Below are 20,284 nucleotides of genomic sequence, written 5' to 3'. Positions count from 1 at the left end.
GTACTGACTTCTTATATGAACTCATTCATTGAAGCAATCATGCTATGTTGATATCATTCAGACATTTTAGAAAAGAGACTCTGTCCGCAAACTTAGATAATAAATTTCGTATCGGTAATATACGTAACTGGAATAAAGATTTAACTGGAAATGATTTTAAATATCGTCAGCAAGACCTCGAGTTATAACATGGATCATGTCATTAAGCTGGCCTTCTTTGTTTGTCAAAGGCATCTTCAACTGGAAATGAACTCGCCCTATTAAAAGCAAAAGTGTTCTTAGCCTCAAAAATCAATAATATATTACATAAAAAAGTCAGAAAGGTAATGAAATGTAACGGAAATAGTGACCAAAAATGTTATTTTACAATACACCGATATTAAACTGGAATTGCAGTATTCAAGCAACAATAATACTATAAAACCGAAAACGTCAATTCAACAACAATGCAGCGGTGAAAGGGAATGCTCGATGAGGAAGCAATGTACACATTGCACACGTAATCAGGTCAATCTCTACCTAAAAGTGACAAGAACAATGTTATGTTCCAGGCCACAATCACCACGACCATGCACTGCCTTTAATGCAATATGTCTGGCCCAGAGTTGTGCGAGAACAGTGCCGAAAAGGAACCGAAATTCGAAAAATCTCATTTTCACCAACGTTCTATGACATTTATGGAACCCCTGCCTTGTGCGTATTAAATCGGCTTTAAGGGAATATAATTAAACACCGTTTTTCCTGTTCAATGATAAAACAACGGTATTGACCAGATCAATGCGGTTGGAACAGAAGGTGCAGCATCCTTGCCAGTATTTAAATCAGAAATAGAATATGGAATACATATAAACCGAACAACCTTTGTAGAGGGATAGAGAACTAATGATCTCTGAATATTGACGCACACAGCAATAAACTTATGTAAGGCACTCCGCACCCGAAGAGTGACAAAGTGCAATAAAACTGGAATGGGAACGCTTTTAATGGAGACTACAAGTACCTAGCCAAATTTATAACTGTCAGTGCGAAAGACCATGAGCGTTTAAATGATTTTTACTCTAAATACCTGGTCGCCAAGTCTGGCTCTACCACGGTGTAGGTTTTGAAAATTAAGGTGCAGTAAAAAAAATGAGATTGAATGTTACTGCAATTGCAGTTATCAAAATCAGTGCGTGAATACCACGTGATAAATTTCGTCATAAAAGCTACGTCGGAAGGCAATATTTTGCTTCAAATGAAGACTTTACAACTTTATAACTTTTCAATTTATTCACCATTTAAAATGAAACATAACGCAGTCTACGGCGATTACAGAGCCCCGCCTTCAGCCTTTTATCAGAGTTTGTTTGAGAGTTTAGTTTCTTAAAACACTTCGACAAACCTTTTCACAAACCGCCACCTAATGGAGCACTGTCAAATCATTTGTTTTGGAATCAGTTTTGTTGAAGTGTTTGATGAAAATAATCACCTAATAAAACTCCGGTGATAAAACGAAGGCGGTGTTTTGTGTGACATAGACTGCCTTTTGTTTCATTTAAAATGATGAAGATAAAAGGAAAGTTTTCTTTCATGCTTTACGATGAAATATGGGGTTTTAACAGTGAAATAACAACAGTGAAAATATCAATTTGATATTTTCACTGCAAAATAAGGAGTGAAAATATCAATTTTCAGAACTACTTTGAAAATCTTTTGTTGTTACATGTACTTGCCTTGGTCAAAACAGAACACTGGACTTCAGTAAATAATGTCAAAAAAGGTTAAAAAAATAAAGAAATATTTTATAAATTTAAATAAATATATAATTGGAAATTAACAACTTACCGTTTATTACCGGTTATCCCGTTTATCAAACATTTTACTGATCTTTGAAGCTGAATGTTCGAACATTAGCTTTCATTCCAAACAAATTACAGACAAAAACAACTGTTCGAACATAAATAAAATTTTATAGCATCGATCAAATGTATTTTGAACTGTTAACCGTTGTAGTACGTAAAATGGGCTTCCTGGAGAATCCACACAACAATTTATCGGATAGATCCGATATTTTTTACCCCACCCACATCTCAAAATGTGTCAACAAACTAGCGTGACATTTACTCTTCTGGAAAACAAACATTTTAAAGCGAAACAGACTGGTCTCTGACAGTAAGATGACTGTATATTAACTTACTATAAAACACGCGTATATGCAGTCTTAAAACTAAGAAGAATGGTTAAAATCCAATGAGTATCCACATTTGTTTTGCTAACACATTTGACCTTCCAAATTTTCATCCTATAAATAGCGGCGTAGTAATTTGGTTAAAATAAAAAGTGTTTTCATTATTTTTTGGAACATTTGTGCACTAATAATACTTCATTTTTTACTGTTCATAAAGCTTTGCAATAAAAAACGAGCGAATATTAAGCTATAAGAATGAATAGCAGAGAACTATTTCTCAGCAAACCGAAAGTAAAAAAGTTGACAGCTATAATTATGCATGAGGGGCGCCCTACGGGTAGCGGCGTAAAGCCCACCCTTTTCAAAAAAGGGAGTAATTCAGAAATAAATAAAAAACAAATAAAACTCCGAAAATAAGCATAAAAGAAACAGAAAATTTGTTTATTTCAGTGTAAGATCGTATTTAATTTCACTCGTGATCATACAAAAAACCTACATTTTCACTCGTGGCTTCGCCACTCGTGAAAATATGTTTTTCTATAACACTCGTGAAATAAAATACGATCTTACACTGAAATAAACAAATATCCTCTATATCTTTGTTTTAAGTCATCACTCGAAGCAAGATGTTGCCTTCCGACGAAGCATTTATGGCGTAATTTATAACGTGGTATACACACACACTGAAAATGGTATGTATGGAATGTATTGATGGCTGAAATCTAAATACGTATTAAGAGCAGGCATTCGGAACTCCTCGGCCATTTTTTCAAAAACAACCTCGGATGTATATGGACGGTTTACATACTAAAAAAGTGGTACGTTTAAGTCCGCTGCAAATAGATCGCGTAGTAATCTGAATTAGTTGTTAAACTTTATGACTTAACTCTTGGGAATCGTTATTATGTTTGCAATAATACACTTCACTGGCAATCAATTTAAACTGAGAGCAATGAATACAACTCTTAAACACTACATTTAATTAATGCTTTTATTCAAAAAATTACGGACTACTTCAACAGATGTACCGGCATACATCCGAGGTTGTTTTTGAAAAAAATGGCCGAGGAGCTCCGAATGTTATGAACTGATAAACAAAACTGTTAAGAAAGTGAGAAATATCAAAAACACAAAATATCGAAATATGAAGTAAATAAAACTGAAGGAAAGTAGTAAATATAATAAAATGTGTTTTCTTTGTGAAAATGAATGGCGGAATGAAAAGTAAAAGGTTGTGAGCAATAAAGCATCTACACTTCTATACCACTCATTCTGATTTGACAAAACTGGATGGACTGATATACAAAAGGACTCTTGACACCGTGATGCATATCAAACCTGAAAATATATTTAAAACAATAAAACCCTTAAACTAATAGCATTCATAGCTCGCGGTCCGCCATTCTCTTTCACAAAGGAAACATATTTTATTATATTTGTATACTAAATATTCCAAATCATCTAATAATCTTGTTAAAATGTTTTGTTAGTAAGAGCGGAAAAAATGAATTCGTTATAATTACTTATATAAGGTCATAAGCCGTAAATCGTGGAATACACTAATTATTTAAAAAAAAAATCAAAGTTACCATCTTATTCCACATTCCATAAATGTACCATATAATTGGTCGTTATATATATTTGGTGATATTTAGAGATTTTTCAGTGAACTAAGATTGACGTTTCACTGTATAAACCAATAAAATAACAATTAGATATTTTGTCACTGTTTTAAATTCCTTTTCAAATGAAACGTAAACACGCATGGGGCTTGCACATTTCAGCGACATACATTTTGGCGCGCTATTGTGAACAACTGCAATTAACAGCCATTTTAAATCTCTTTTTTAGGCATATAATAAAAAAGAAAAAAATATATATTGAAAATACAATATCGGAAAAAGTGGTTTCATAATTAAGCTTTATTTGATCACTACTTCAAATGAGTTTAACACGATAATGCATTAAAAATATTTAAAATTAAAAAATAGCATCAACACATATTGTGCGCCGTTAAAAAACAACTTATCATTTTTCTATTTATCCGTAATTGTATTATTCTGCACTACCGTAAAAAAACTGTTTGATATTGCTTAAATCTATGCATTGCATTAGATGTATCTGCTAAAAGCATGTTTATATGTTGTATTGAATTAACCGAGTTGAGATGAGTGTGAACTAAATTGGTCTGTCTTTATCAATTGAAATCAGATATTAAATAGGCTAAATTAATTTCAAATTGATTTGTAATCATATGTTCAATTTTTAATAACTTCACATTGATAAAATGTTTAAAATTTGTGAAAACGCCAATTCAAAAGGCTAATGCGACGATCGATGCCAATATCAGCATCATAATTGAAGTTTGAAATTAAGATTATTTTCAAATAGGAACATACTCATTTTTTTTTAGCTGCAACGAAGGATTCAATCAATGTCAATTGAATCTGATTTATTCACACGTCAGGGTATATTCGGTTTAAAAATATATTCATATATATGTATATATATATATAATGAAATGCGGACGCGAAGGATCATTATGTGCAAATGTTTGTATACATATAGTTTTAATGATTACGCGTGCATTTTGACTATCTTCGCTTTAGAATAAAAGATATATGTGACGAAGAGGTTTATTTATACTTGAAAACTAAAACCAGTACGTGTAAAAAGATATATATTTTGCCTACTGTACACGTAATTCAAATGGAGAAACATACTTGAAAGCGTATGCCTATTAAACAGCTTTATCAATGGCAAATTCGCTTCATTTCTTCGTAAATAAATTCCGCGCACATCGCACATCAGCCATCACCAAAGGGCTACGATATCTACATTAACGCAGTTTTAAAAAAATGATGGAATATAAACAAAAGTAACCGCACCCTTTTCAATTCACGAATGAACTTTCTGTGTTAAAATGACCTGTTCACGAGATTGGCGAGTTCCGGTGAAGACGGCGGTGTTTCTGGCGCTTGCAGCAGTCGTTTCCGGTGTGGTGGCCGTCTCCACGCCATATTGGAGCGACGTAGTATCAGAGGGAAACACCACTTACTCCGGGCTGCTGGTGGAGTGTAACAATACGCTTGCGCACTGCAGTGGACTTCCGGTCATACTGGACAGATACACCGGAACCAGTGTGTATATTATTACTGCAGTATTGCATGTCTTGCTTTGTATTCCTTTAGGCCAACATAAATTAATTGCTTAATTTTCAATTTCTTTTTTACATGGGGCCTGCGGGTCACTTATTTTCTTAAATGACTGTTTCTCCGATGACTATGTGTTCTGATGATGCTCTTTCTTAGTTTAAACTTTATTAATTTTACAGCGATATTGAAGAGAGCTATTAATTTATACCAATTCACTCACGTTGGCAAGATGTTGTGCCAGAGTGTGGTCTTGTGTTGCGAGAAAAGCCGTAGAAAACCCACATTTCCGTACTGGTGTCCACCAACCAAACTCACATGCGCCCAGGTCGGGAATCGGACCCGAGTCACCTTGGTGAGAAGCGAGTGCATTAACCATTGGACGTTTCAGACAACCTACTATTCAAACTGTTATTATCATTAGCATGTTTTTTAAAGTATATGAAATACAAGTAGAAGATACTTGGAAAATGTATGTTACTTTATTTTCAGACATGTACTACAGCCAGTTATGGGCAGTCTGCCTCGCGCTGGTAGGATGGGTGACGTCACTATTGGCCCTGGCGCTCCTAGCATTCGATGTGTGTCGACCAAAGAAGAGCCGGGCACTTGTTTGTATCTTTGTGGCCTTTGGTGCAGGTACGTGTTCAAGGTATTTGTACTGTGGTATTTAAATCCAAAACAGTCAATCCCCGTTTGCTCGAATTCGACTGGCACGATTTCCTCGTTGGCTCGAACTTGATGTACAGGGCCGGTTTTCTTATTCTGAATGTAAGCATTCCCGCTTGGCGTGCATTCATGTAAAACGTATTTGTAAACATGCATGTGAACACATACTGAATATGGCGAAGTTTGAAAGTTTAAAAGATGACTTAATTTATCTAAAGAAAAATGTGCCTTTTATGTCATTTTATATCACCGCAAGAATTGATTCTATATATCCTATTAATAACTATAGTTCTTGTTTTACAGGCGGAAGTATACTCTCTGCGGTAATGGTATACGCGCTCGGTCTTCGGAGCTTCACGACAGCATCCCTGCGCTGGTCTTTCGGTCTGGACGCTGCTTCCGGTGTGTTGATGCTAATTTCCGGTGTACTAGCACTTGTTGGCTACATTCAGGAGTCTTAGTTCTGGTGCGCTCAATCTCCATTACCGGTGTATGAGCACAAATCAGCGACAAACAACAATCTTAGTGTTTGTGCGCTCATGCGACCTTCCGGTGTACTAGCTCTATTCAGCTACAGCCAGGAGACTTAAAGTGGGCTCGGTTCGATCACAACACACATATTTACTGATTGGAAAAGTTAGAAAAGATAAACCTGATTGAGAATTATCTTCGGATATCCACCTACGACCTATTCCGTTACTCTACATTCGTCGCTGGATCATCGTCGGATACCCACCTACGACCTATTCCGTTACTCTACATTCATCGCTGAATCATCGTCGGATACCCACCTACGACCTATTCCGTTACTCTACATTCAACGCTGAATCATCGTCGGATACCCACCTACCACCTATTCCGTTACTCTACATTCGTCGCTGGATCATCGTCGGATACCCACCTACGACCTATTCCGTTACTCTACATTCGTCGCTGGATCATCGTCGGATACCCACCTACGACCTATTCCGTTACTCTACATTCGTCGCTGGATCATCGTCGGATACCCACCTACGACCTATTCCGTTACTCTACATTCGTCGCTGGATCATCGTCGGATATCCACCTACGACCTATTCCGTTACTCTTCATTCATCGCTGGATCATCGTCGGATATCCACCTACGACCTATTCCGTTACTCTACATTCATCGCTGTATCATCGTCGGATACCCACCTACGACCTATTTCGTTACTCTACATTCAACGCTGAATCATCGTCGGATACCCACCTACCACCTATTCCGTTACTCTACATTTAACGCTGAATCATCGTCGGATACCCACCTACGACCTATTCCGTTACTCTACATTTAACGCTGTATCATCGTCGGATACCCACCTACCACCTATTCCGTTACTCTACATTTAACGCTGTATCATCGTCGGATACCCACCTACGACCTATTCCGTTACTCTACATTTAACGCTGAATCATCGTCGGATACCCACCTACGACCTATTCCGTAACTCTACATTCATCGCTGGATCATCGTCGGATATACATCTGCGTTCTATTACGTTACTCTACATTCATCGCTGGATCATCGTCGGATATCCATCTGCGTTCTATTACGTTACTCTACATTCATCGTCGGATACCCACATCCGACCCATTCCGCGACTCTCCATTCATCACTAAATCATCGTCGGATACCCGCGTGCGGTCCATTCCGAATTTCTCCATTAAACGCTCAATTGTCGTCGGATATCCATGACATCCATATTCGAAGCTCTGCATGCATCGCTGAATAATCGACGGACACCTCTTGCTACTTACTCCGTTATTCTTAAATTATCAGCAGCGATACATGGAAATTAACAGAATGGGTCAGTCGTGTTAACCCGACGATGTTGCACTTTTGATGTATATATGTTTATTTCTAGAAGAAAAAAATGTGAAGCTTAAAATATATAGGAGATAAGCACTTCTTCACAGATATAACTGTGACGTCAGTCGATACGTACATCAAGCCGGGGTAACAGCTTTCCCATATAAGGCAAGTTTATAACAAACATATATGAGGAAAAGTGCTTACGGTACCACTGGTGTATGACAATTTACTTTATTTATAAGTGTGACTCAGTGTTTGAAGATAACAACAATGAATATTTAAATCAATCGTTCACCTACTGAATATGTTTTTCTGTTACTTATGAAGGTACCTTCCAGTAGTCACGTATCCACAGTGAATGTGACCACAATGATAAACAACGTTCTGCACTGCGGTTTTTGAAACTATCGAAAAACCCTCTCGTCGCATCGATCCATCCGAAAACTACTTCACTTTTAAAAAAAAACACCATAGGGGACATTGATCAAATACGTGTGTTGAAACACCATGAAGTTGATCCAAACGTGTGTTAAAACACCATGAAGTTGATCCAAAACGTGTGTTGAAACACCATGAAGTTGATCCAAACGTGTGTTGAAACACCATGAAGTTGATCAAAAACGTGTGTTGAAACACCATGAAGTTGATACAAAACGTGTGTTGAAACACCATGAAGTTGATCAAAAACGTGTGTTGAAACACCATTAAGTTAAAACATGTAAACGACCATCTGCGGTATCATTGTTTTGAAGAAATTCTAAAGAAATGGCTACATGCAGAAGCTCCACTATGTGGTTGAAACTGTACAAAAAATATGGATTTTTAGTTCAAGCAAATTTTTCAAACTGCAAGCCGCAGAAACCCATGAAACCAAAAATTGAAAGTAGTTTGGTATCCGCAATTAACCCTCAAAGAAGTGGCGACGAAAATGAAAGTGCGTCATAAACAAAGAGTTTGTTTTTTGTTCTTATTTTCACTGAAAATATGTTATAACACATTTGCTCAATTACAGTTCTTCTATGGGAATAGTAACACTTAAAATTTTAAACTTGAAATTATGTTTACGTCCGATTTCAGACGTAAATATTTTTGCACTTTGAAGTGCACTTTAATTCAAAAAAAAGTATTAGCAAGAAATTCAGATGTGTTCTATTAACAGTTGTTGCAAAACTATTCACTTAGCAACTGTTTTTTTTTAAATAGTGTCAGTTTTCAATTCAGGTAAATAGATAGATATCTCCGTCCGTTCGATTTTAATTACTTATGGCAGAATTCTTTGCTTTTAACTACGTACGCTGCAAAAAGATCACTCAGATACATAAATTTGGCAGTTAAATTTAATGACTTTACTCTTGTGAATCTGAATTATTTATGCAATAATACACTTCACTTGCAATCCATTTAAACTTAAATATACAAAATACACAACGTTTAATAATTACAATTAATTAATGTTATTATATAAAAGTTTACGAAATACTTTAACAGATGTACCGGCATACATCCGAGGTTGTTTTAGATAAAAAAAAATGGCCGAGGCGTTCCGAATGCTTATATTTGTTGAAACGTCTCTATAATTAAGTGTATCTCTTTTTCATATGGCTACTTCTATTTCTGCAGTGAACTATTCTGCCTGATGATCCGGCTCATTAAACCTTTTCTTTTACCTTTCTTCAGAGCGTGTTTATTAAGGGTGCCATTTAATATTTCATAAAACGGTTTGCTAGCGTAAGCTGACGTAAGTCTTACCATCGTATCCTTATCCTAAGACATGCCTCAGTTATTCCATTTGGCCTATTGGTCAGCTTATTATACAGGCCAATCAAAATAATCAGTTGATTATCTTAAATTTAAGTTCAATCTAAGTTGCATATTGAATACGGCTCCTTGTGTCCATTTTGAGAGGCCGAGAGAACGGTCGTTTGGTGGGGTTCAAACTCACAATCTCGTTGGTAGGAGGAGGATATTTATACCACCAGAGCACTCTCAGCAACTTCTTCGCTTTTAAATACAATTGATGAGCCATCAGGAGAAGGCTGAGCTAAACATAATACAAAACATTGCTGAACGGACGGACGAACGGACGGACGGGCATCTTAAAGACTTATTTTAGCTTGCATTTATCACGTAGTTATAGCCACTAAATAGTATTTTTTCATAAATCGACCGGACGAATAAAACAAACCACAACCACAGATAAGAACACTTTATTGCACTTGCTAAAATAAACAGTAAAATAATCATGTACATAAATATATCTATATTCAATAAACTATTTACACATAAACTATTTACACATCTCTGTAAAGCACAATAAGGCGAGAATATATTATAACACATTCAGTATGAACATATATCATAACTGTGTGTACTGTACTGGTAGAACATATATATATGTGAGCACCAAATGTTTTATTTATTTTCATCACGATTGTATGTGTGTGTATACATATCAAAAAGAGTTATATACCGGTATATAGTAGAAACTCTTTAAAAATGCACCCACGTGTCAAATGAAAACAACCGTTCTCAATTCAATTATATCATTTCAATTTAAACGGTGTGTATTCTCTCGAACCATAATGTATTGCAAATGGGGCTTTGGCCATTTCATTAACACCATTATTTGTAAACCAATAATCAACCGCTATGAAAACCGGTTTTGCAAAAAAAAACTAAACAGCCGTTCCGAAGTCTAAGGTTATGACCATTTTAATAAACACCTTCTTTGTTTACCAGAAACCAGTAAACATCAGCTAAAACAACGGTTTTTGAAAATAACTAAACAACCAGTCTTAAGTGTAAGGCAGTATCCGTTGTAATAAACATTCATTTTGAAATTCAGTTACCAATAAACAGCCGCTTTAAACACTAGTGTTGCAAACTAGTAAATAGCTACTTTAGAGTATAAGACTTTGTCCATTTTAATAAACACCCGTTTTGTAAAACAGTTGCTTTAAATTATTTGGCCGTGTCCATTTAATAAACACCCGTTTTGTAAAACAGTTGCTTTAAATTATTTGGCCGTGTCCATTTTAATAAACACCCGTTTTGTAAAACAGTTGCTTTAAATTATTTGGCCGTGTCCATTTTAATAAACACCCGTTTTGTAAAACAGTTGCTTTAAATTATTTGGCCGTGTCCATTTTAATAAACACCCGTTTTGTAAAACAGTTGCTTTAAATTATTTGGCCGTGTCCATTTTAATAAACACCCGTTTTGTAAAACAGTTGCTTTAAATTATTTGGCCGTGTCCATTTTAATAAACACCCGTTTTGTAAAACAGTTGCTTTAAATTATTTGGCCGTGTCCATTTTAATAAACACCCGTTTTGTAAAACAGTTGCTTTAAATTATTTGGCCGTGTCCATTTTAATAAACACCCGTTTTGTAAAACAGTTGCTTTAAATTATTTGGCCGTGTCCATTTTAATAAACGCCCGTTTTTGGTAAAACAGTTGCTTTAAATTAATTGGCCGTGTCCATTTTAATAAACGCCCGTTTTGTAAACTAGTATACAGTTGCTTTAGAGTATAAGGCTTTGTCAATCTTAATAACACACGTTTTGTAAACAAGTAAACAGCAATTTTGCACATAATCGAACTACATATATGATGACTAAATACATGTGTATTTTTAATTTAAAGAGTCATTGAGTACCATTGTGATTCAGCTGTTGTTGCTATACTCTGAACATGTGCTTTAATGGAAATATCAAGCGCCTTGTTTGGGTATTTTCTGTGAAAACATCTTGTTTTTAGTAAGATATATGCAAGTATGATGGCCACATTCATTAGCACTCCTGCGAAACTATAGCCAAAGTATGAACAATAAACTCATATGTAACGTCAGTATATTGATTTTAAGACGTTGGTGATAATTAAAAATGGCCAAACTGTTGACTTGTGTACGGTTTAGTGTATATTGAAAAGATTTACCGTTTTGACAACTTTTTTAATCTTTGTCTTGGAATGAGCCAATTTTTGCGTAAAAATATCTAACAACCAGTGATATAAAACTGCTGACAAAAAGTCAGATCGCAGATTTTCAAATTTCCGTTCGAAAATTAATGTGTTATGGCTAAAAGCGTTACTAACGGTTTAAGAACAATGCATAAAACATCAATTATTTAACTTAAAAATGAAAATCTGCGATCTGATTTTTTTGTCAGCAATCTTATATCACTGGTTTCCATGCATTTTCGCATAAATTGGCTCTTTCCAAGACGAAAAATAAAAAGGTTGTTGAACGTTCAATCTGTGAGAGAGCAGCTTTAATACAGCACACATTTTTGTAAATATTTTCATATGTAAAAGACCTGCATGATATTTTGATTTTGCTTTGTATAACTTGTAAATTTGCATTTGGAAGATTAAATGAATTTCCATGAAAAACATAGCGTTGTTTGAATTTCGATGTAGCACAACCCCTGTGTGACAGTGTGAGACAGTACTGATTTCTCAAAGGAATCAAACTTAAGATAGTTAGAGAATTTGTAACATGAATCTTATGTACAGAATGAGCGGACGGAAATGAGGTATAATAAGTATATGTTGGCTTCTACTAGTATTTTTCCAAATGATAGATAAGCTTACTGCTCGATATCTCCCCATATATCTACCAATACGTATTTACAATAGTTTATGATTATGGTAAACTCATGATAAAATGCATGTACTATACACGTTATATAATATATTTATATATTTACAACAAAATATAAATAAAATGTATACAACAAAAATAAACATTTCTGATAATGCACTTTCGATGCCATTGGACTAGTGTTACTATTTGAACACGCTTTTAAAAGTCTATAATATACCTACATGTTCGGCAGTTTCCGGACAATAGTCGGAAACATTCGGTAAAACTCGATTGTTCCCGACAGCGACGTCGAGACCGTCCGATCATTGACTTTCGGTGACTTTCCTACATATTTCAAACAACATTTCAGTTTACTGACCTTCTATTTTCTATGAAAATGTTATGGAAATTCAATACTTGTGTCATTCAACCCGGGGTCAACAGCCCTGATATGTATGCGACGAACAATTTGCCAAAATTTCCGTCCATTATTGCCTAGGAGCCGTAATCGTCACTACTGTAACGTGCTCGCTTATTAGGTTGTTCGTTTTCAAAGTCCTTATCATCCGCCTGCTGCCAGTACTGGTCCGGTGCCTGCTCGTACTGGTCGCTTGTCGGTGGGGTCATCCGGAAGTTGTTGTAGCGCGTCGGTGATCCCTCCCCTCCGGGCGCCCCGTAGCTCTGGCCGCCCTCCGCCTCTGTGATCGGCGTGGTGTATAGAGGGTAACTCATGGGCGGGTAACTATAAGGGAGCGAGCGCATGGACTCAGTCACCATAGGGTAACCGCCATTTGGATAATAGCTGTCGGACGTCGAGGGTTCCGTTTTAATGATGCTACCTGACGTTAGTGGTGGCTGTGGGAACGCCATGGAGGGATGTGGTGGTGGAATACGGCCGTACGTGGGAGCGCCGTACATTTCAGGATGGATTGCGGTCGACTGAGGCTGGAAGTTGAAGTTTCGCGGCATCTGGATGTTGCTGTAAGCACAATATCTTTAAGTGGATAACGTTACCAAAGAAATATATTTGTAAAACTCGACAAAAAAAAAACATTTCCTTATTCACTAGTCTATCAAAAGGAACATTACTGGTATTTGACAAAATGATTTATGTGAGGATTCTCGTTATGCCATAGTACAAGAAAATTCTTAACGATTAAGAATGGACGAGTTAAGTGAGCGTTGCAAACGAACCCTTCTTAATCATTTAGATTTCACTTCAAGACTTTTAATGTACATTTTGATTGCATATCTGCAAGTTCATTGGCTGAACATGTAGGTTGTCCTATAATCAGGATAACATTATACCATCTGACAAGACTGAAACTATCACTTTAGACCTATACATACATGAACAATATACACAACAATAAACCTACCCATCCTGGGTGTCCCTGAAACCCTTAGCGAAGGGATTGTGGTCGATTTTGAGCTGTGTGATCTGGAAAGTAAGACATAGGTAATAACTAATTATTTCTATTGACGGGTTACTTCTATGCGTTTTTTATCAATTAATGGGCCCGTTTCCAGACCCATCTTTTAAAAAAAAAAAGTTATTTATATAGCACCTTATATCTCATAAACTGGTGCTGTGGTGAGACATGTATACAGTTTGTTGTAATATTTGTTACCATGACGACATAGTTTGACATTTGTTGGTGGTATTGTGAAATTATCTTAGAGAGTCATATTATCCTTGTTTCATACTTATTTGGGCAAATGTATAAAAGAAAGAAAAAAAGAAAACTGCATTAATTTCAATCAATGATAACATGTTAATATATATATATATATAATTATGAAGAAATAGAAAAGAAGAAAATATAAGCTTAATAAATATAAAGCTTTCATTAACTACTTACATCCGTGTTTTGGTAGGCAGTTACGGTGATGAATTGAGTCTCCGGGAAGAAATGGGTCTGTAGGGTCTTTGGGTCCCCAGTCTTACACGGCCCCACCTCTATGACGTTAATACGGGGCTGGTACTTGTGCATGGAGTTCAACACAATCTGAGGAGAGTAAACAATCATAAACTGCATTGAAATTGTGTCCCCAGGCTAAAATTTCAAAACAGTGAAAAATAGCAAATGTAAAAATCTCAGTAAACCAATGGAAAGTAAATAAAAATGCATACTATAGAAAAACATAAACTAAAAAATATCTTGTTTATAAAATTCAAAAGATATTGAAATAATCAATGACGTCACAACCCCCGAGTTTTTATACAACATGAATCCAGCATTATCGTACTGTTTTGCATGGAACCCAATGTGAACTTTAAATGCAATACAAATCTATATGCATTCAGACTCGAGAATAAATTAACTCAACTCAACTCATCTCAACTCAACTAAACTCATCTCACCTGTCCATTTGAGTTGCTCTTATTGTTGGTCAGTTTGAGCTTGTTAAAGATGATGTCCTGTTTCATCCAGTGGGCGCCAGTGTTGGGAGAGTCGGGGTGGAGGTAGATCCGCCCAGCTGGTGGGAAAAAAGTCAAAATTATACATCATTGAGGAAAAAAACATAAAATATGTAGTCAATAAATGATATATTGAAGTATTTTAACCCCCCCCCCCACCAAAAAAAACAACAACAAAAAACAACAACACCATACCAAGAGCGAAACCCAAATAGAAGTCGAACTCTTATTTTGCATACATTACCCATCATTAAAGTGGCACTCTTATTCAAAATCAATACATACACATGTATAACAAACATACATTTTGAATGTTAGACCTGCTAACTATTTACTTAATAATGTTTTAATGGAAAATATGAATTACTGATAACAAGAGTGTAACCGTGTATTAAATAGCAGAAAATATTAAATGATTGGTGAATGCTAAAAGATTTACTGTGGTCTACTATTGTCTCATAAGGTAGAAATACCGTGTTTTATGCTCATTTCTTTCAAATTAAACGCGGTGTCCTTCATAGGAACCATTGTTTTCGACATTTATTCAACCTTTTTGGAATATTTAAACAATATTATTAATTGTGGTAAATCTTATCTGGGAGTTAAAGTGCATCTTAAACAGTTCGCCATTTTCGGTAAAAACACTTGTCACATTTGGTATACAGTATTATGAGAGGAATATAGTTTGACCATTGTGGCCGTTAGTCTCAGCATAATTTGCTAAGAGTCTACACAGTGGTACAAAAACAATCCCGTAGCACCAATATCGCACCACGCGTTGGTCATTATGATATGTAAAGTGGAACAACTTGGCACCACGCGTTGGTACTTATTACGTGTCAAAGAAACATTTGCAGCTATTGCGCACCATGCATTGGTCCATATGAAATGCCAAAGTTAATTAACTGGTACCTTTTGCGCACCAGGCTTTGGCCCCAATAAAATGCCAAAGGAAAATAACTGGTACCTTTTACGCTTCAGGCTTTTGTCCCTATGGAATATTAAGGTAAAAGAACTGGCAGCTAGTGCGTACCAGGCTTTGGTCTCTATGGAATGTCAAGGTAAAAGAACTGGCAGCTATAGCGTACCAGGCTTTGGTCTCTATGGGATGTCAAGGTAAAAGAACTGGCAGCTATAGCGTACCAGGCTTTGGTCTCTATGGAATGTCAAGGTAAAAGAACTGGCAGCTAATGCGTACCAGGCTTTGGTCTCTATCGAATGTCAAGGTAAAAGAACTGTCAGCTAGTGCGTACCAGGCTTTGGTCTCTATGGAATGTCAAGGTAAAAGAACTGGCAGCTATTGCGTACCAGGCTTTGGTCCATATGGAATGTCAAGGTAAAATAACTGGCAGCTATTGCGTACCAGGCTTTGGTCTCTATGGAATGTCACGGTAAAATAACTGGCAGCTAGTGCGTACCAGGCTTTGGCTCATATGAAATGCCAAAGGAAAATAGCTGGTACCTATTGTGAACCAGGCTTTGGTCCCTATGAAATGTCAAGGTAAAAGAACTGGCAGCTATTGCGTACCAGGCTTTGGTCCCTATGGAATGTCAAGGTAAAAGAACAGGCAGCTATTGCGTACCAGGCTTTGGTCCATATGAAATGCCAAAGGAAAATAGCTGGTACCTATTGTGAACCATATACATACTTTTGGGCAACGGCTCTGCTTCCCCCACTGCAATCCACTGCCCGTTTTGGAACTTCCAATGATTGTTGTCGGCAAGCACCATGTCAACATACACATTGTACATCCGCGAGGGAACCAATCCCGTTAACGAGTACTCCAGGACGGGAAACATCCTCCTGGAGATCAAAAGAGAACATTATAGGATGAGTATCCATTTCTTCGAGGTAAATAGTTTGAGGACTGCTTCCCAAGGCCAAATACAAATGCAACGTTTATATTATAAAATGAATCAAGAGACTAAGCGTGCAAGATACATTGCAAATTATACATGTACATTTGTAACTGTCTCTACAATCAAGCTAAATAACATTAGAATCAACTTTGATGCCATTGTACCCACCTGCCCTGTTTCGTGACAATCATTTCCGTCGTGTGTACGTGAAAGCGTGACCATAGCTCTCTGTTACACAGAAAAACCGCGGCCTTTGAGGACGCTTCCGGTTGTTGCGCAAGGGTCATCTGCGGCGCACCTCCGTATTGCCAGTTTTCCACTTTTTCCGTTTGGTAGGCGTATGCCTGCGGTGGAAGTTCCGTCCGTTTCTCCATATGGATGCCGTCTGTATTTCCGGAAATTCCGCCATTGGAGTTACACGTGTACGGCGAATGCGGCTCAACATGGCCTGTCGTCGGAACTGGATGGTAACCTGATACGAGATTGCCCCGCTGCTGTACGGCGACGGACGGGGGAGGCGGCGTCGGCGTCCCGTCCACCTCGTCATACTTGTCGTACCTATATGAGTGTTGTGGGTTGGGGTCATGGTAATTGAGGCTATGGTCCCCGGGGATGGATGGATAAAAATGTGACATGGCGTTTAAGTTGTAAGGCTTCGCTGTTATGTGATCCTTGAATTCTATCACGTTGACGTCCTGTGATAAAAGAGTTGTATATTGTCAATGCTTACTTTGGTAAAGAGCCTTCCCTCTTGAATTTCCGAAACATATCATGTTTGTTTCTTTTTTATGAAAATGCGATAAAAGCGTTACTCTAGTAAAAGGAATAGTGTGAATTTAATCTATGCTGTTTGGTTGCATGTTATTGCCGTAAGGTTTTTATGTTAACCGCTTTATTTTTCGCGATAAATATCTAGCTATCAAGTTCATATTTGAGAATATTGTTCGGTAAGATAAATATCATGAGACTTAAAACAGGCAACACTTGTACAACACTTACAGGTTATCTAGTTATGGTTTGTGAATTCCACTTTTTAAGTAACATAAAAAGTGGTTAACTAGATAAGATTCGCAGACATATGTCACCATAACATTTGAATACCGTTTTAATTCTGAAACGCAAACACTCTCCCCCCCCCCCCCCACCCCCCAAGACACTGACATTTTATTACGTTTTGAATGGAGCTCAATTGCATGCGATTTCGGTAATAATCACAATTTTTATACAATTACAGTCATATTCTCCCCAGCCCCCTATCCAAGAACATCTCACGTCCGTACGTGCGCGTCCGTATAAGTAACAAAATAACTTGTTAATTAGATAAGATTCGCAGTCAAATGTCACCATTAAATTGTAACATTGGATTACCGTTTTAATTCTGAAACTTTACAGAACTTTATACCCTATCCAAGTGCACCTTACGGTCGTACCTGCGCTTGCGAAACGTTCCTGTACACGTTGTCATTGACGTTTCCGGTAGCAGCGCCGGTTAGGTAAGCCGAATTGACGGTCTCCAGGGTTGCGTACCTGCCGCTCCCTTCCCCCTCATCACCCTCACTACCGTGGGAGTAGGTCTCCGCCTCGCCATCTTCCGCTATGTATGAATCCTCGCCGGACGATCCGGATTCTACCTGTATACAAATATTTTAAATCACAATTGCCATAAACCTGACATTTACTATGGCGGGAGCCAAAGGTTAATGAATTTATAACCTTAAAGTTTGCTTAATATCGGAAGACGTTTAAAACGTACAAGTGAATGGCGTTTGGCTATAAAATAGTTTATGTTAACGTCTAGTTCTGTTCATGGCAAGGCCTAAACAATACATTTGGTTCGGGTTACCCGACCCTACCTACGAAACAGGCGCCGACCCTACCGTTTTTATAGTCAGTTTGAACAAAAAAAATATATATAAAAATCAATATGTAGTTTAGAAACTTGAATGCTTTATACAGAAGATTACCTTAACTCCAATAATGAAAATGGCATTTTTATATAAAGCCCAATATTTGTTTTTAAAAAAGGCCTAACCAAACCATTTTTTAGGCCCAAGGATATATGCTAGTGTTTTATGGGTTAAATGAGCCTGTAGAACAAGAATACATTAAGCGCAAACCAGTTGCTTGTCGCAAACACACAGTTGTTTTTTGCATGCATAATTATAAATATTTGGGGCACTATCCTGGAAAATGTTAAGAAGAGATATTTAAGAGGTCGCGAAACGCTTATTATACAGCTACGTGTACGCGAAGGCTAATTGTTGCGCACTACGTCATCAAGTTGTGTGTAGAGTGTCCAAATTTTAAATAAAATATACAACAGCACGAGAAAAGTTATTTACTATCGTGCCTACTGGTACACGATTAATTTGAACTTTCGCAAATGGCTTCTTAACACAACTGCAACTCTTACACATACATGTACTTACACCTTCACGTCCGGTTTTTAATCGTTCTTTTTACGAGAATACACGTAATACAAACAAATATTCAATATAGTGCAAAATTCATAAAGGTTGTATTAGAGTTTAGACCAAGTACCACGCGCAGGATAGAGCGATCTGCAATTACAAAACCAATAAAATACTAATAATGATGTACCACTTGTATTTTCAATTATAATGTATTGGGATGCTTCTTTTTAAACCAACCTGTGCCTCGCCACGTCCTGTCACATGATCTTCCGTAAACAGACCGTCTCTCCCGTGGTACCGCGGCAGCTCCGTCGTCGGCGGCAGCGGCTCTCCCTTGGCGCTGTAATATCCACTTCCGGAATCATAAGTATCCCGTAACATCCCGACGTCATTTTGAACCAACGTCGCCGCACTCATTTTGACAAGTCAACAATTTGTGTATTCCCTGATTGTGAACTATAGCACCAAATGTAAATAGTGCGAATATTTGCACGTAATTAAACAGTTGTATTATTCTAGCACCTCTTTGGCGAAAGTTGTTACAATAGTTTGAAAAACAAAGATTATCACCAAGCTGAACATGCGAACGAGTCCCTTTCAACCTCAGGGTATATTGTGAAAATTCCTAAACACGACTGCAACTTATAGTAAAGTACTAGTTTCTGAGATGTTCTCCAGCTTGGTGACCATTGGTCAAGTTATTGTTATAAAAATGACCATTTAAGGAATGACAGCCTAATTGATTGACAGGTGCGCTTTTTAAAGAAACTGCAGACGACTTTTTCATCTGGTCCATGAACGCGCTTGATCTTTGACGCAATATAGTCAAAGGTGCGAAAAACAAGCGCCTGTATCGCTAAACGCTTGTACGCACGACCCAATATGCCATTTTTGAAACGATCGAAGTAATGTTAATTAGGCAATACGTCTTTTGTTCGAACCTTATGGCATGTCCAGTTACTGTGAACATTTACTGGCTCTCTGATTGGTTGTCTTTAGCAAAACGAGGAAAGCTTGGATCCCTTAATTGGCAGTGAATTAACGGTAAATCGTGACAGGTGTTTTTTGATGAAACCAAAAAGTGGAAAAATGCCATTTTTTAATTACTATTTGACACTTAAGTTTGACCTTTTTCACACATTAGGTACTTCAGAATCATATAATGATGCAGTTGGATTTCT

At 37.1% G+C, this 20,284-nt stretch overlaps 2 protein-coding genes across 2 annotated transcripts; one reads left to right on the top strand and one right to left on the bottom strand.

The window, feature by feature from the left end:
- Window positions 1–4,730: 4,730 nt before the first annotated feature.
- LOC128204216 (uncharacterized) lies at window positions 4,731–7,095 on the top strand. Its single transcript, XM_052905605.1, has 3 exons — window positions 4,731–5,307; window positions 5,812–5,958; window positions 6,292–7,095. Exons 1-3 carry the CDS (start codon window positions 5,091–5,093, stop codon window positions 6,447–6,449), a joined length of 522 nt encoding a protein of 173 aa, XP_052761565.1. The 5' UTR covers window positions 4,731–5,090; the 3' UTR covers window positions 6,450–7,095.
- Window positions 7,096–12,902: 5,807 nt separating this feature from the next.
- Window positions 12,903–19,520, bottom strand: LOC128204456 (T-box protein 1-like). The gene is made up of 8 exons (XM_052905870.1): window positions 19,341–19,520; window positions 18,120–18,320; window positions 16,858–17,384; window positions 16,479–16,633; window positions 14,773–14,888; window positions 14,270–14,416; window positions 13,787–13,848; window positions 12,903–13,386 (listed from the first exon to the last, which is right to left on the bottom strand). Exons 1-8 carry the CDS (start codon window positions 19,518–19,520, stop codon window positions 12,903–12,905), a joined length of 1,872 nt encoding a protein of 623 aa, XP_052761830.1.
- Between the last annotated feature and the right edge of the window lie 764 nt (window positions 19,521–20,284).

The sequence above is a fragment of the Mya arenaria genome, chromosome 10 (assembly GCF_026914265.1).
Source record: "Mya arenaria isolate MELC-2E11 chromosome 10, ASM2691426v1".
In the NCBI taxonomy this organism is placed as follows: Eukaryota; Metazoa; Mollusca; class Bivalvia; order Myida; family Myidae; genus Mya; species Mya arenaria.
Note: the sequence above shows the minus strand (reverse complement) of the source record. Positions and strands in the feature narration are given on the sequence as shown.

Excerpts from the sequence above, each read along its gene's own strand:
- LOC128204216 (XM_052905605.1), top strand. The coding sequence starts at position 5,091 with ATGACCTGTTCACGAGATTGGCGAGTTCCGGTGAAGACGGCGGTGTTT. Across the intron at positions 5,308-5,811 it reads GGACAGATACACCGGAACCA|ACATGTACTACAGCCAGTTA; the intron begins GTGTGTATATTA and ends CTTTATTTTCAG. Across the intron at positions 5,959-6,291 it reads CTTTGTGGCCTTTGGTGCAG|GCGGAAGTATACTCTCTGCG; the intron begins GTACGTGTTCAA and ends CTTGTTTTACAG.
- LOC128204456 (XM_052905870.1), bottom strand. The coding sequence starts at position 19,520 with ATGAGTGCGGCGACGTTGGTTCAAAATGACGTCGGGATGTTACGGGAT. Across the intron at positions 17,385-18,119 it reads GGAACGTTTCGCAAGCGCAG|GACGTCAACGTGATAGAATT; the intron begins GTACGACCGTAA and ends CTTTTATCACAG. Across the intron at positions 13,387-13,786 it reads TTCAGGGACACCCAGGATGG|CAACATCCAGATGCCGCGAA; the intron begins GTAGGTTTATTG and ends TTGTGCTTACAG.